The 16,425-nt window shown below is 36.2% G+C and overlaps 1 protein-coding gene across 5 annotated transcripts in view; it reads left to right on the top strand.

Moving 5' to 3' along the window:
* The window catches only part of LOC117972622 (WD repeat-containing protein 7-like), a 218,604-nt gene that overhangs the window by 21,798 nt on the left and 180,381 nt on the right, over positions 1-16,425 (top strand). For all 5 annotated transcript variants that reach the window (XM_058995394.1, XM_058995386.1, XM_058995407.1 and 2 more), the window contains 4 exons: positions 2,873-3,026; positions 5,106-5,354; positions 6,841-7,061; positions 15,861-16,056. In XM_058995394.1, coding sequence (XP_058851377.1) covers positions 2,873-3,026; positions 5,106-5,354; positions 6,841-7,061; positions 15,861-16,056 — 820 coding nt within the window. The remainder of the gene's footprint in view (positions 1-2,872; positions 3,027-5,105; positions 5,355-6,840; positions 7,062-15,860; positions 16,057-16,425) is intronic.

Genomic DNA, 16,425 nt, shown 5'->3' with positions numbered 1-16,425 from the left:
CTTTACCAGTTGCAACTCAGCAATTTGGGGTAGATATTCCCTTCTCAGTTGACCTGCTGTAGGAATTGCTCCTGCATTTATTACATGTTTGTTCAGAAATGCACGTAGTTTGGGATTATCAGTTTTTTCCAGGGGAATATTAGCACAAACAAATGCCTCTGTCAAATCGAAAATAACATCTCGTCGGCGTTCAGAATTTTCATTCCTCTTACGTTTTTTACTGGAGGACTCCGTCTCATAGCTGTCAATCTCAGCCTTTCGTTTTTTGTGTTTTTCTGATGATAAATGTCGGTCTATTATTGACTTTCGAGTGTGGTCCAAAGATAAATTGCAAGTTGTGCAAAATAAATTATATCCATTGGTGTACAGAACACAAGGTGGATGTTGTAGCATGTGTTCGCTCAATTAAATGCTTTTTGATTGTGATGTCTTTGACTCCATGTTTAGTTCTCTCCATTTTTGTTTTAAGGCATTAATTTATTCAAGTATCATTTATACCCATCATAATTAGCTTTTATTTTTCTAATTAGTCAAAGCGTAATGTGTTGATTTCTTAATTGTGTATTCGATTACTATAACTGGATTGGCTGCAGGGACATCTAGGGGATAGCAGTTGAATTACAATTGAAAGAAACAGGTTACGTAAAATGCAGGACCCTAACCATTAGCCAGCTACTGTATCTACATATATGTAGATACAATATGATCTATGTTTTTTTTTTTTTTTTTAAACAGGCGAGTTATGACATACAGTCAGCACTAGGATATATACACGTCAGTCACGTTTTACAGCCCTTGTATTAAAAATAAAATCAATCCCCATTATTTATATATATATATATATATATAATATTATTATTATTATTATTATTATTATTATTATTATTATTATTATTTGTTTATTTAACAGACGCCTTTCTCCAAGGCGACTAACAGAGACTAGGGTGTGTGAACTATGTTAATGTACTTACCCATCACACGCGATTTGCCCATCTCTTCAGTGTTACAATTTATCTGAATATCCGTCACAGCCTGTGTTTTTTTTTTCCATAATTTTCTCTAATGCCAAATCAGTCTGTCTTATATTGTGCAGTTACACAGTGCCTCCTCTAGTTTCACGTGACAAAAATGCAGCCATAACAAATCGAACAAGACAAGTTAACAGTTAATCATTAAACAGTTTTAGATACTAAAAAACTTTGATGGGCCATTAATTCATTTTAGTAGGCTACATACTGCATAATGTGGGCAGAAGAGTGGGGGGGTGATAAATGATAATCTAATTTTGGTGTCTTGCCATTGAGACTTGTTGGTTAAGTTACAGTATATTCCTTTGGCACTGCCAAGACTTTTGCAGGCATACAAGGCATTGACGCTTCCCTCCATGTTCAGTAAACAGTCACACTCAAACTGTATTTGCTTTTGTACATGCTAAAAAGGAAGATGATTCACTGACTGATTAGTCAATGCTGCGCTTCCCATCTCACCTACGTTGCAGTGGCAAGGAGCTGACCTGACTGGATTGGATTACCTGACAGATTGGATTTCCTTGTACAGCAGCATGCATGCACGCTACCCAAACAAGTGCACAACCTCGCCCCATAGCCAGTAGTCTTACCCACTGAAAATGCAAAATTCTGCTTGCTACTTTATAAGGCCCTTCATGGTTTTGGGCCTTTATATTTAGAGGAAATGTTGGTTGCTTATGCTCCGTCACACCTTGAGATCAGCGAATGCTGGACTCTTGGTGGTCCCAAGAAGTCGTCTAAAATCAGGAGGGACAAGGGCCTTTACTTGAAAATGTAGTAACACAAAATGCCTACGAGAAGGTTGACTGACTGATTGATTGATTGATTGATTAGACTTCAGCTATATATCGTACATTATCATAGGACAGTATTGTTAACATTAATTGTTGAGAATTATTATTTATTTATTTTTTGCACCCCCATTATTTGGCAGCCACCTATGACACTTACCCCTAACACTGGGTTTGACTGTATATGTCCTGTTTAATCTTTGAAATGAGAAAATTGGGTGCAAAAAAGTTAATGAGTTCTTAATGTGCCCCCCCTCCTCTCCCAGTTGAAATTAAATTTTTGGCTACTTGATTTACAATAGTCTCTTATTCTCCCTGTGTGCTCTTTCTTGGACTCCCAACATTCTCCTGTCTAAACTATTATTTATTTATTTATTTATTTATTTATTTATTTATTTATTTATCTATCTATTTATTTGACCAGGACAATGTACAGTTTTTAACATTTATGACATGTCATAAGATGTATTGCACCCAAATGTAGCTATGAGCTCATTTTCATTGGCAGTCCCTGAACAAACACAAAAATGGAAAAAGAAAATAATACAAATAAAGTAACATTTACAGAAGGGAATATCACTGAGCATCAGATAAATAACTCAAGACAGCAGCAACCTCACATCCCCAAAAACAACATCACTACAAAAGTCTCATCACACACCCAATCTGGGATCAGAAGCATCCACACCTCAACAATTCTATAATGACTATATACTATACAAAAAAGATATGTTTAGATAAAATAAAATGAATCTTCTCTCTTATATTTATTAAATATTAAAAAAAAAAATATATATATATATATTGTGTAAGACGGAAAAAGAAAATAGAAAAAGAAAAAAGTTTGAAATAATAGTAGTACAATTTGTGAGAAGTAGTATTCCTGTTTCGTATTGAATTGCTTGTGTGCTTTAAGTGAATTGTAGTGCTTTATCTGGGAGATGCAATGATGTGTCTTTGCATGTTTATTATTGTTATTATTATTAATAACAATTATAGTGTGTCATAGATGAAACCATTGGAACAACGCTTGTTTTCTGCTTCATGTTCCAGTTGCTCATCTGCCCTCCTGTTACCCGCTTTTTCTATGGCCGCCGGGAGCCGTTCCATAAACTTCTGCTGCAGGGTGATTCTGCTGGAAGACTCTCCATTTGGAGCATACCTGATACCCCACAGCAGCAGCAGCAGATCAGGTCCAGCATCGAAGGTAAATGCAGTAAGATTGTGAGCTAACTGCTCTACTAGATTATGAAGATATTGAATCAAGTGAAAGGAGAGAGGAACATCGCAAAACCCAAAGCAGCAACAGCTGCAAACAAAACAGTGGTCAGTTCTCAGTGCTCATCTGACCGGGTTCATAAGTTGCAGGGTTATGCCATTGCAATTTGAAGCTTTTTCAGATTTTGAAGAGGAAAAATAGGTAAAGGTGTTATTGAGAATCGCCTTCAGCAATATAACCAAGACATTTGAAAATGTACACCTATCTGAAAAACCTTAATTTGGCACAGCCAGCTTGTTTAAGAGGGACCTAGGAAAGTAAATATAATTGCTTAAAATTTGAACCACTAGATGGTTTTGGTGGTTTACACAAGAGCTTGTGGTCAATCGTTCCAGCAACCGATAAAAGATTACTACATTACTCCCCAACTCATAATTTAAACAAAATGGTGTGCATGGGTATGCAAGCAGCTGGGGATGTGTTCATTTATCTTTTTTTATTGAAAACACATTTTAACTTTACTGCAATTTGAGATGATAGAATCCCTCTGATGAATTTAATATGATTACTAGTGGTACAGATACATTTGATAACTGGACAGTAAAGAGACAACTTATTTACTGTCCGATGTACTATTATTCATTTAACAAACATATACATTTCTTATTGTACACGCCAAGTCCATAATTATTATATGAGAGTGATGCACTGATTTAGTGCATTAAAACATTCCAACAACAGAATGGATCCGGTATTCAATTGCCTTAAGATTGACACATCAGTTTCCATAATAGGAAATACTGCTGTTTGAATCTAGGATCACAAAAGGCAGTTTCCTGCTCCATCTAGTGGTCTTATTCCTACACCACTATTTCTGCTTTCTGAGCCAGAACATTTGCTGTATTATATAGCTTCTACAAAACTAATTTTACAAAGCATCTGTAAAAAAATATGCTTTTAGTATTTAAACATGTACAAATAGAGGATAGGGAACTGAATGGCAGTTTAAAAATAGAGAAAACCACCCCCCAAAAAACAATACTTTTGTGACAAGCAGATTTGTTTGTCATTCCATAAAATACATGAAATAAGTAGAAACAGTAGGAGGCTGTGTGGTCCAGTGGTTAAAGACACCTCAGCCACTGACTCATTGTGTGACCCTGAGCAAGTAACTTAACCTCCTTGTGCTCCGTCTTTCGGGTGAGACGTAATTGTAAGTGACTCTGCAGCTGATGCATAGTTCACACACCCTAGTCTCTGTAAGTCGCCTTGAATAAAGGCGTCTGCTAAATAAACAAATAATAATAATAATAATAATAATAATAATAATAATAAAATATGAGAATTAATATATTTTATAATTTCATATTTTATACTTTTATGTAAGCAATGCTGTATCATTGTATTTTGTTGTTATTACTGTACTAGGACTGCCACCTTTAAACATGTAAACTCCTTTGCATAAACTATAAACTTAAATTAAGCAGTTTACAAGTCTGTATCAAGGTGCTTTTTTATTTATTTTTTGTATTGTGTTGCGATTGCATACTTACTGACTAAACAACTACGCAAAGACTGTACTTGCGTGCCAGAACTGGTAAACCCAGTTTTTGTAAATCTAGAGCAATTTAATGCCAAGACAGTATTCATTTACTTGCGTAAGTTGCCTGTAGAATGTTTGATTAAAGTAAAAGTACAGTTTTATGGAAAGTGTTTCATGTAAATTAGCCATGAGGTTCTCAGAGTGCTTTCCTTATGTATCTGATTACATTTTATCTACCTTACTAGAAAAGTGTATTATCTACTTCTAAGTTATAAATATGAAGTGCCATTTTAATGCCCACTTGAAAGGTAGCTGCTATTTTTTTAAGTAAATGTAATATATATTTTTTCTTAACAAGGCCCCACCATTGCAATTGCCATTGCCAAACATCATTTCAACACTGCCAATCAGTTTTACACATTTATAAAAAAAATAACAGTGGCATCAATAGATATTTCTGTGTTTTGCTTTAACATGAATAAAAAAAAGAGGCCTGGTGGGGGTGCTTATTGCTGTATTTACAGAGCTCCCAGTTACAACATCAACTAGCCTTCAAGAAGCCTTTGATACCCTGACCCATCGACCAGCTGGCATCATCGACCAGCTGAGTGTGCTTCCTGGTGCAGAGGAGCCCCTGAAGGTGACGGCCAGTGTTTATATCCCATCTCATGGTAGCCTGGTTTGTGGTCGAGAAGATGGCAGCATAGTGATTGTCCCAGCCACTCAGACTGCTATAGTCCAGCTGCTACAGGGAGAACACATGCTCAGGAGAGGTACGTAGACAGAAGGGCTGTGGTCCATCTTCTCTCCAACTCTGTTTTGTTCAATCCGTTGGAAAACAGCAAAGGGAAAAGGCACATTTAAGAAAAGTAATAAATATATTTTTAAGGGTATGAAACTACCAATAAATACTTGGTTGCAACTAGGTGTAGGTAATTTACTTTTAAAATTAGGACCACCAATGTTTAATATACTGTATTGGTATATTAACTTTGTTCATTTTTTTTAGCCTTTAAGAATAAATAATTAGAGGGTAACTTCATACAAACAGAATGGAAACTTTCTTAGGCCCTGTGTAAGCAGATCTCTTTGAAAATCAATCCCTGAGGGTTGGCCCCTTATCAGACATCCCACAAAGACAAATGTGCATTAGATGCAGAAGGGGAACTAAAACCACCACAAGTTCAAGCTCAGCCACTGGCAGTCCGTGTCTGCTGTTGGATGAGAAGAATGGTATGGCTTCACCGCTGTGAATTGTTGTCTCGGTTTCCAGTTAATTTTACCAAGAGGGCAATCTCTTTATCCCCCAGTCTCTGAGGGAGACCTCCCCCACCCTCCCCCAAGCTATCCTGATCGAAATCGAGAAGCTTTCTCATTGAGTTTCCTATTGGGACTTGAACATATGCCAGCAAAGTGCAGAAGGCTGATGCACTAAAGCTTGGTGCTTTGTAGATAACTCTTGTTGCTTGGGATTTTCAATTAGATGTTTCCCAGAATCAAGTCATCAATATATGCAAAAAAGATACTAAAACTGGAAATGTTTTTAACTGAGCCAGTTACAAAACTTTGGCCCAATACATTTTAAACATGTATGTGCTTCTGTGGAAAAAAGTACTTCTTGCCTAAAACAAGCATGCACAATATGAAATACTTATTCTTGCAATTCCCCGTCTAGTATTACTCCTACAATCAATTGAGGGAATGTGTCGCCACATTCCCAAGATCATTATATTGTTGTTGCTTAAAAACAGAATTGATGTTAAAATCAATTAAGGTTTTTCCTTGCTCTGACCCTCTGTAAATCACCTCTTGCATCCCTTTTTATATTTTAAGGGGATATGGCATTTTAGTTAACAGTGGTTGCAGTGCAGGCTAATTATGGTGAGTAATATCTCACGTTAAGAGAAGCTTGGCTTCTTCAACAGAATTTGCTGAATTGGGTTATTTTGTAGATTTCAAGTGCCCTGGTTTGCTTGTAAAAACTATAAAACTTGATGTCTGGTTATACTGATGTAGATATCTGTTCTGTGGGTGTGTTTCTACAAGGCAAAACCTAGTTTGTTTTGCAGTCAGATCACTAGATATTTCCAACCCATTCTCATTTTGTTATGCCCTTCACTTTTATCTTTACATAATTAACCATTATCCATTCAAATCAATGGGGAAAACATCAAAGCACATCTCTGTTTCATATTGTTTGTGTGAATGTACTTTAAATGCCTGTGCTGACATGCTTGAAAACATGGCTGTTCTCATCAGGCTGGCCCCCTCACCGGATCCTGCGAGGTCACCGAAACAAGGTGACGTGCCTGCTGTACCCCCACCAGGTCTCTGCACGCTATGATCAGCGCTGCCTGCTCTCTGGTGGGGTGGACTTTTCTGTCATTGTCTGGGACATTTTCTCAGGGGAGATGAAGCATGTATTCTGTGTCCACGGAGGGGAGATCACTCAGCTGCTCGTCCCACCTGAGAACTGCAGTGTGAGTATTTTTAATCTCTACCATTTATGCTTACTTGATGTTCAATATGTGTACCTATTGAAAAATTACTGATGATCAAAAAAATATATAACTCATTAGTTTTTAAAAATGTAGCAGAATTCCCTCTTTTACTATTTACTATTTACTATTAGAGAATATATTGTTGCTGTGTTTTTTCTACACTTGTACAACGTACAAGCTTAAACTCAAGTGAAAATGTGTTATTTGTTATTTAAAATGTAGAATTCATTTTGTGAAAAATGTTGCAACCTTTACACAAATGCTTCACAGATGTTCATTCTTGAAACAAGAAGATATTTCAGTTTAATATATTGATTTCTACATGCCCAAATTACTATTGAAATTATTTAATGAACGTATCCGTGATTCTAGGGCTGTGTTATATGTGTCAGATTCAAATTTTGTGAGTAAATTATGCACAGATGAAAATTATAAATGTTTAATGGTTCACATACTTTTATTCTTGGTGCATGATACTGTATGTACATTGAGTTCTTTAATATATATTTCCAAATGCAAACCACCAACACCACCTGATTGATCTTCGCTTTTATTACCTTTATTTTACTGATGTAAAAATCTACACAGCCCAATGTAAAGAGCTCTGACGTATTTAAATATGGGATGACAGGCCATGTGATTTTAATTCAAGACACTTGGTCAGCACTGCATAATCACTCTCTCAAGGTACTGTTAATATTCATTCTAACGACCCTACAGGCAAACTATCTGCAATCCTCTCAGACAGAGAAGATTAAAACAGATTTCTTTCAGTTTTAATTAAGAATCCCTGTCAGAATTAAAACTAATAGGGAAGTAGACAATTCTAAATCATTGCCACACCCCTGTAGTTCTCACTAATCCCCACCAGGTGGTTTCTGACCCTATTGCATGTCTGACATGTCTATGAACTTTTCCAACAAAATATCAATTTAGCAAGGAGACATTTTAATCTGATATTTTAAAGGGCTTCTCTATATTTTATAGGCTTACCAAAGCATACATGTATTTCGCAGTGTGTGTATATGTATATCTATCTATCTATCTATCTATCTATCTATCTATCTATCTATCTATCTATCTATCTATCTATCTATCTATATATATATATATATATACAGTACTGTGCAAAAGTTTTAGGCAGGTGTGAAAAAATGCTGTAAAGTAAGAATGCTTTCAAAAATAGACATGTTAATAGTTTATATTTATCAATTAACAAAATGCAAAGTGAGTGAACAGAAGAAAAATCTACATCAAATCAATATTTGGTGTGACCACCCTTTGCCTTCAAAACAGCATCAATTCTTCTAGGTACACTTGCACACAGTTTTTGAAGGAACTCGGCAGGTAGGTTGGCCCAAACATCTTGGAGAACTAACCACAGTTCTTCTGTGGATTTAGGCAGCCTCAGTTGCTTCTCTCTCTTCATGTAATCCCAGACAGACTCGATGATGTTGAGATCAGGGCTCTGTGGGGGCCATACCATCACTTCCAGGACTCCTTGTTCTTCTTTACGCTGAAGATAGTTCTTAATGACTTTCGCTGTATGTTTGGGGTCGTTGTCATGCTGCAGAATAAATTTGGGGCCAATCAGATGCCTCCCTGATGGTTTTGTATGATGGATAAGTATCTGCCTGTACTTCTCAGCATTGAGGAGACCATTAATTCTGACCAAATCCCCAACTCCATTTGCAGAAATGCAGCCCCAAACTTGCAAGGAACCTCCACCATGCTTCACTGTTGCCTGCAGACACTCATTCGTGTACCGCTCTCCAGCCCTTCGGCGAACAAACTGCCTTCTGCTACAGCCAAATATTCAAATTTTGACTCATCAGTCCAGAGCACCTGCTGCCATTTTTCTGCACCCCAGTTCCTGTGTTTTTGTGCATAGTTGAGTCGCTTGGCCTTGTTTCCACGTCGGAGGTATGGCTTTTTGGCCGCAAGTCTTCCATGAAGGCCACTTCTGACCAGACTTCTCCGGACAGTAGATGGGTGTACCAGGGTCCCACTGTTTTCTGCCAATTCTGAGCTGCTGGCACTGCTGGACATCTTCCGATTGTGAAGGGAAGTAAGCATGATGTGTCTTTCATCTGCTGCAGTAAGTTTCCTTGGCCGACCACTGCGTCTACGGTCCTCAACGTTGCCCGTTTCTTTGTGCTTCCTCAAAAGAGCTTGGACAGCACATCTGGAAACCCCTGTCTCCCTTGAAATTTCTGCCTGGGAGAGACCTTGCTGATGCAGTATAACTACCTTGTGTCTTGTTGCTGTGCTCAGTCTTGCCATGGTGTATGACTTTTGACAGTAAACTGCATTTTGTTAATTGATAAATATAAACTATTAACATGTCTATTTTTGAAAGCATTCTTACTTTACAGCATTTTTTCACACCTGCCTAAAACTTTTGCACAGTACTGTATATATATAAATAAATAATATGTGTGTGGTCTATATGTGTGTGTGTATATATACTCTCTCTCTCTCTCTCTCTCTATATATATATATATGTGTGATATTTTATAATATGATATTTTGTAACAACTGTAAGTCGCCCTGGATAAGGGAGTCTGCTAAGAAATATCTGTCTATCTATTTATCTGTCTATCTGTCTAGCTAGTTAGCTAGCTAGCTTGCTATCTATCTATCTAGCTAGCTAGCTATCTATCAATCTAGCTATCTATCAAGCTAGCTATGGGCTCAGTTAAGTTTCCAAATAGCAATCGATTTAATTGGGCACATAAAATATAATCATTCGGAAAAATATTGGTGATTGTACTGCCCACAAAAATACATTTGATAACTATAATTGCTACGTTCATACTTAGAAAAAACACACATTTAACTAGACTATATATTTTCGTTTTGTTGTCCTTGTTTTGGAATACTGACTGATCGTGGATGTGATATGTTTAGTTTGACTTATTTTTTGCTCTGTGATTGTTGTGGTCTTTCTAATGGTTTTTATGCTGGCGTGGAACTGTAGTACTAGTGCTTGTTTATGTGTATACATCGTACTTACATCGACTAGACGTTGCCATCAATCAGGAAAAGCAGCTGGAGCACGCAGCCCAGTTTGAAAAAGACATCGTAGAAAACACTATTATACCCAGGTTTAACAGTTTATTTTGAAACTCCAAAGAAGCGCAAGCCATATACCGTCACTTTTCTTCAATGTGCACGTGTTGTTTACCAGGAATACCAGCCTGTCGACCTGCTATGGATCCAAGGTAGCACGCTTTTTGTTTTACATTGAATACACAGAGGGCGTGCACTTACACAGCATTTTCAAAACTGATTCTCTGATAGTCAGTATGGGACCAGCAAATCAGATGCTAGTTAACACAAGCAGGAAAAGAAGAACACGCACACTGCTTGTCTTTGGCAGAAATTCTGTAAATAGCAATGCAGGGCGTTCGGTGTAGTTTTGTTCATAAACTTAAATAATGTTATTAACTATGCTCGTTACAAAAATTAAATTTATGAATTGATTATCCAGTATTTATCTTGATTGTTTTTTGATAAAATCAATTTTTGACTTAATCGTAGCAGCCCTAATATATATATATATATATATATATATATATATATATATATATATATATATATATATATAATCAGGATTAAATCAAAAATCGATTTTATCAAAAAACTTATATATAAAGAGCCAACTTTGTCAAGGGAAAGTGTGTTTGAAAACTATTTATAGGCTATTTTATAGGCTTTTGATGCCATGGTAACCATCTAAATCTAATGTCTTTGTGATGTCATTCTCTATATAGCTAATGATCATCCATGGTGTGTCTGTTCCTTATAAAGTGCTGAACTATTGGTTCATTTACTTGCATTCTTTTATATAATGATATACCTGTCTCTCCTACATATTTTGTTTTATTACATTTTATGCAAAATATACCATGTACAAGGTTGCTATCCTTGCATGACAGATTTTTTAAGACTGAATATTTTTATTTTCTTTATTTACAATTTCACTTTTATTTTTACAAATATATTTGCACATTTTAAATGTGCTTTTACAGGTTTCAATGTCCCTTAATGTATCTATGATCCCTTTATCCTTTTACTGTGTCTAGTTCTGTTTTCCAGTTATCCAAGGGAAATTTTGGGGTTGTTGTAATTGATTCATCTCTGTCCCTAGCTGTTCCCTTTACCCAGGAATGCGCCCAGATTTACTTGGGAAGGACACTGTCCATTACCCAACATGGAGCAAACTGTAGATAACCCTGTCTGAGAATAACCGTGGATTTAATGACCTGCTTAGTTATGCTGGTGGTTAATAGCATATCAATAATTGTACATAAAGACTGGAGCATTTAATTGATATGTGAGAGGAGGCTAGATACTACAGTATATCTGTTGAAATCTATAACACCCAAGTGCTTAGTATACCTGTGCTTTGAAGCGTTCCCTCTTGACATACTGGAGGACCAACCACATTACTGATTAAGTCATAAAATCACCCTGTTGGTGGTTCAGTAGTGCTTACTTACCCTTTGACCAGTGTCGTCTTTTAATACCAGGTTTATTTAGCTTAATACAGCAGGTCCTATCTCTGGTAAAGTGATGCATATTTTTAAAGGATTTAGCATGGATAAACCAGTATGTGTGGAGTAGTGGTTAGGGCTCTGGACTCTTGACCGGAGAGTCGTGGGTTCAATCCCCGTGGAGGACACTGCTGCTGTACCCTTGAGCAAGGTACTTTACCCAGATTGCTCCAGTAAAAACCCAGCTGTATAAATGGGTAATTGTATGTAAAAATAATGTGTAAAAAATAATGTAATTAAATGTAAAAAATAATGTGATATCTTGTAACAATTGTAAGTCGCCCTGGATAAGGGCGTCTGCTAAGAAATAAATAATAATAATAATAATAATAAACGAACAGATATGCATAATATAGTTTAAGCGACTGACTCCAGTTTCACCAAGCAAGTCTATTTTGTAACAAGACAAAACATGAATCCCTCACCAGGACAGGCTCCTTAAAGCTGTGCATGCTATTCCACTAGTGTACTGTTTGAGTAAGTGTATTCTTCCAGTTGCATTTAAATATATGGAATGTCTTGCAAACACAGTATTAGTTCAGGTAACACCAAATAATTACTACAAACACTGAAAAGCAAAGAAAAAAAACGAGTCTTACAAACTTCTGATGAGAATGATTTTTGTTTGTTAGTGCATGGTGGCAGTGATGGAGAACAGAATGATTTTCCCCATTTGTAATACAGGCAGGTTTCCTTCTAGGTAGTCTTTTTCACCACAGTCTCTGTTGAGCCTCTTCATGTCCAAGGTTCCTGCTGAAAGTTTATCAAGTTGATTACATTTTATGTAGGGTTGAACCATGATTGATACTGGTGTTGCTTTTCTATGTACTGTATCTATATGTATATATATATATATCAGCTGATTATTTTACTTCTCTCTAATGCCTTGTAAAATATGAATGTCATAAAAGTGAGTCATTGCACATTAAACGCTCTATGCGCTTTGTGTGTTCTCCCACTGTGAGCTCAGACTGCCAAATTGTCTAATAAGTAGGTGATGTGTGATAGACAGTAGTGTCCACAGAGTTGAAATCTGAAAGAAAAAATTCACATATGAATCCGCAAAGTGGATGTCCATATAGGTTGCAGCCTGGAGACTGCAATCAATACGTACACACAAAAAACAATAAAACAATCAAAGTTTAATTTAAAGAGATTGTGAACATCTCTTGTCTTAAAATAAACTTGTTTGCTCCAAATGATATGTACTTGTGGTATTGCAATTTTCTTTTGACATACAGTTTTTAAAGAATACTGTACATTTTCCTCCACACGTCACACATTTCTAATCTTGTTAATGTGATATTGCATATCGTGGGGTGTTCTGTGTAAACAAAGCCCTACAACGGGTTTTGCTGAACGAGTGCTTCTATATGACAAACACATTTTCCCCTATTGATCTCTTTGAGCTAATTATATATATATATATATATATATATATATATATATATATATATATATATATATATATATATATATATATATATATATATATATATATATATATATATATATATACACACACACACACATACACATGCTTCTTCATATGTATTTCATCAGAACAGATTATTTTTATCCTTATACCCAGTCCTTTAGGACTGGCTCTTTTTGTATGGATAGGATGTGAAGATGACATGTGTAGGTACTGATGATTATCAGTAGGTTTTGAGTAAAGATCTGTTTTAATAAATCCTTGATCAAGTTTAACCAAGGTATCTAAGAATTCATTTTCTGATTTTGTCCACCTTAGATCTACCAAAATATTAGGATGGATATTATTTGCTAATTCATGAAACTGGAAAAGAGATTCCTCACCATGTGTCCATATTCCGAAAATGTCATCCATGTATCTTATGTATTCTAAAGGTTTCTTGTATACTTTACCCAAAAACATATCCTCCCATTTACCCATATATGTGCTTGCAAAATGCATGCCTAACTTTGAGCCTATTGCTGTGCAATAATTCTGCTTGAAACATTTATTTCCAAATGTAAAATAACTATTTCCTAAAACTATCTTGATCATATTTAATACCTCTTCTGTAGGTATTATGTTCTTCTCTTTTCTTTTGTCCAGTGCCTCTTTACATGCCTCTAAAGTGTCATCCCTAGGAACACTGGGGTACAGGGATTTTACATCCATGCAAAATAAAATAGTATTCTCTGGAAGTTTATTTTTTAATCTGTTAATCCTATTCAGAAAATGTGTTGTATCTTTAACATAGCTAGGTAAACTTTCAACATGTGGCTGCAACTGCCTCTCAGCTATTTCTGCAATAACGTACAGGTAGTGGACAAAAAAATGGAAACACCAAGACCGTTTTTGATTTAACTGCCTGCTCGTGCCCCAGGTTGAAATTTGCAGTTAATTGATCTGCAGTTGCTCGCCTGTTTTGCCTTGCACTTCGAATTAATGCATGGATATCACGATCCTAGAGTATGCACTTCCGCCCAATGTTGCCCTTTGCTGATGATGTCTTTCCCTCTGAGTTCCATGCCAACATCACCTTAGACACCGTTGCTTGTGAAACATCAGCAAGTTGAGCTGTCTTCGTCACTGAAGCTCCTGCCAAATGCGCCCCAACAATCACCCCTCACTGTCACTGACAATCACTGAAGTCTCTTGCAGCCATGCTAGCCATAATTATAGGCAACCAAGCCTGTCCAGCATTTTTATACATGACCCTAAGCATGCTGGGATGTTATTTGCTAATTAACGCATTAGCCACACCTGTGTGGAAGCCCTTGATTTCAATATACGTGGTGTCCCTCATTTACCCAGGTGTTTCCATTTGTTTGTCCACTACCTGTATGTTGGCTTATCAATTGTGCTAACAATCATTTGCATTGGGTGTTTATCTTTGTGCATTTTTGGGTTACCTGTAACCAAACCTGTTCTTGGATTTTGAGGGAGCATGTAATTTGGTAATTCTTTTGATATAAATCCATTTTTATACAATCTGTCTTGTAAAATTCTCACATTTTATTACGATATGAATGTTATTAGTTTGTACTTCTTCATATGTATTTATATTTTGCAATTCAGTCCCTACTGCTTTCATATAATCAACTTTGTTCATTACTACCACCCCAGAACCTTTATCTGCTGGTATTATAATGTATATATTTTTTAACATATTAAGGTCTTATGAGGAAGTCTCTCTATCAGAAGTCAGTGCCAAATATAGTACATTGATAATGTATTGTAGAATTACTATTACTGCGTGTACAAAATTCACTGGATTGATACTTACCGGTGTATTGTACATAAAACACAGTAGACTGGCAAGAATCACATGCTTAGTAGTGGTATTGTTTTTTTGTGGTATAATATAGCACTTATTGCTTGTCTGCATAATTGAAACTGAGACCAGTTACCAAGCTTTTACCTTTTACCCTTGCATTTGCTTTGTTAAATCTCTTTTTACTTGATCAGGTTCATCTTTTTAGTTTCTGTTTAATGGTTTTCATGTCCTTTTGCATTTTTCTGCTTTTATATAATATAACAGAACTACAACTGGTAATGAAGTGAACTTCTCTGTATATTGCCCAGAATGTTAAGCAGTATCTTGGAATAAATTCACCAATAAATTGAAAGTGAAGGACTCATGCATCAATGCGTCACACACCAGCAACCTGAATTGACATGAAGGTGTTTTCAGAGATAATTTTCAGGTTTCAGAAAGGGATTTCTCTTGTGGTTGAATCAAGTAAACAGATTTGTTTCTTGACACTTGCTTCTGATAGTCTGGATGAATGATGTCATTATGAAATTGCAATATGCAATACTGGGGCCAATTCAATTAATATATACGCAGAGGCAGAGCTGTCTTTGCTTTTCTTTGCCAGTAAAGTGTATGACAAAGTTTTGATGTGTATTTATTCACAGTAATCTTTGGCAGTGTTTCTAACAATAATGTATTACATTACGGTCATTGAAAAGGTAAAAAATGTGAGGGATGCCTTTTGAAGTTTATTGAAATGTTCTATTCAGTGTAAAATTTCTTGATGTGAAGATCTATGTGAAGTGGCTTGTGACAATAAGGAAACACTGGTATTAACAAAAATTCACCCGGTAGTGAATTTCTCTTACAAATGATTTCAGACCCTCAAACTAGTGTAGGTTTCTCTGGTAAGAACAAAAGTATTTTCCAGACAGGTGTGAGCAACAATGTTTCCTTTTTTTAATGTAACTTTTATTTTTATTTTGGTGCAGACACGAGTTCAGCACTGTGTCTGTTCTGTGGCCAGTGATCACTCGGTGGGACTCCTGAGTCTGCGTGAGAGGAAGTGCATCATGCTCGCGTCTCGCCATCTTTTCCCAATTCAAGTGATAAAGTGGAGGCCCTCAGATGACTACCTGGTGGTGGGCTGTTCAGATGGATCAGTTTATGTCTGGCAGATGGATACTGGTATGCAAGAACTAATGTTGAAATAATATTGAACTTGGGCTAACTGAAATGTTTCACCTGTAAATGCATGTTGAAACCGAAAATTAGTACGCTGTTAAACCTAATGATGGCTCAAATAGTTATGGAATAGTTACAGGATGAAATTTCCAAACTATTTTGTGTCCAAAAACATGTTTAAATCATAGAGAGGCACAGTTCTAAAAGTATGGTAAGTTTCATGGCTCGAGGTTTTCTTAGAACATTGTGTTATATATGCCTAACATTTTCTCAATTTTCATTGGCTAAAAGGGTGATAAGGTACCCCTTTTATTGGGCCATAACAAAAATTAAGATATGGAGCAAAAAGATGGCCCAATGTACAGTCCACTA

The sequence above is a fragment of the Acipenser ruthenus genome, chromosome 2, assembly GCF_902713425.1.
Source record: "Acipenser ruthenus chromosome 2, fAciRut3.2 maternal haplotype, whole genome shotgun sequence".
In the NCBI taxonomy this organism is placed as follows: Eukaryota; Metazoa; Chordata; class Actinopteri; order Acipenseriformes; family Acipenseridae; genus Acipenser; species Acipenser ruthenus.
This window is presented reverse-complemented; position numbering and strand designations above follow the sequence as displayed.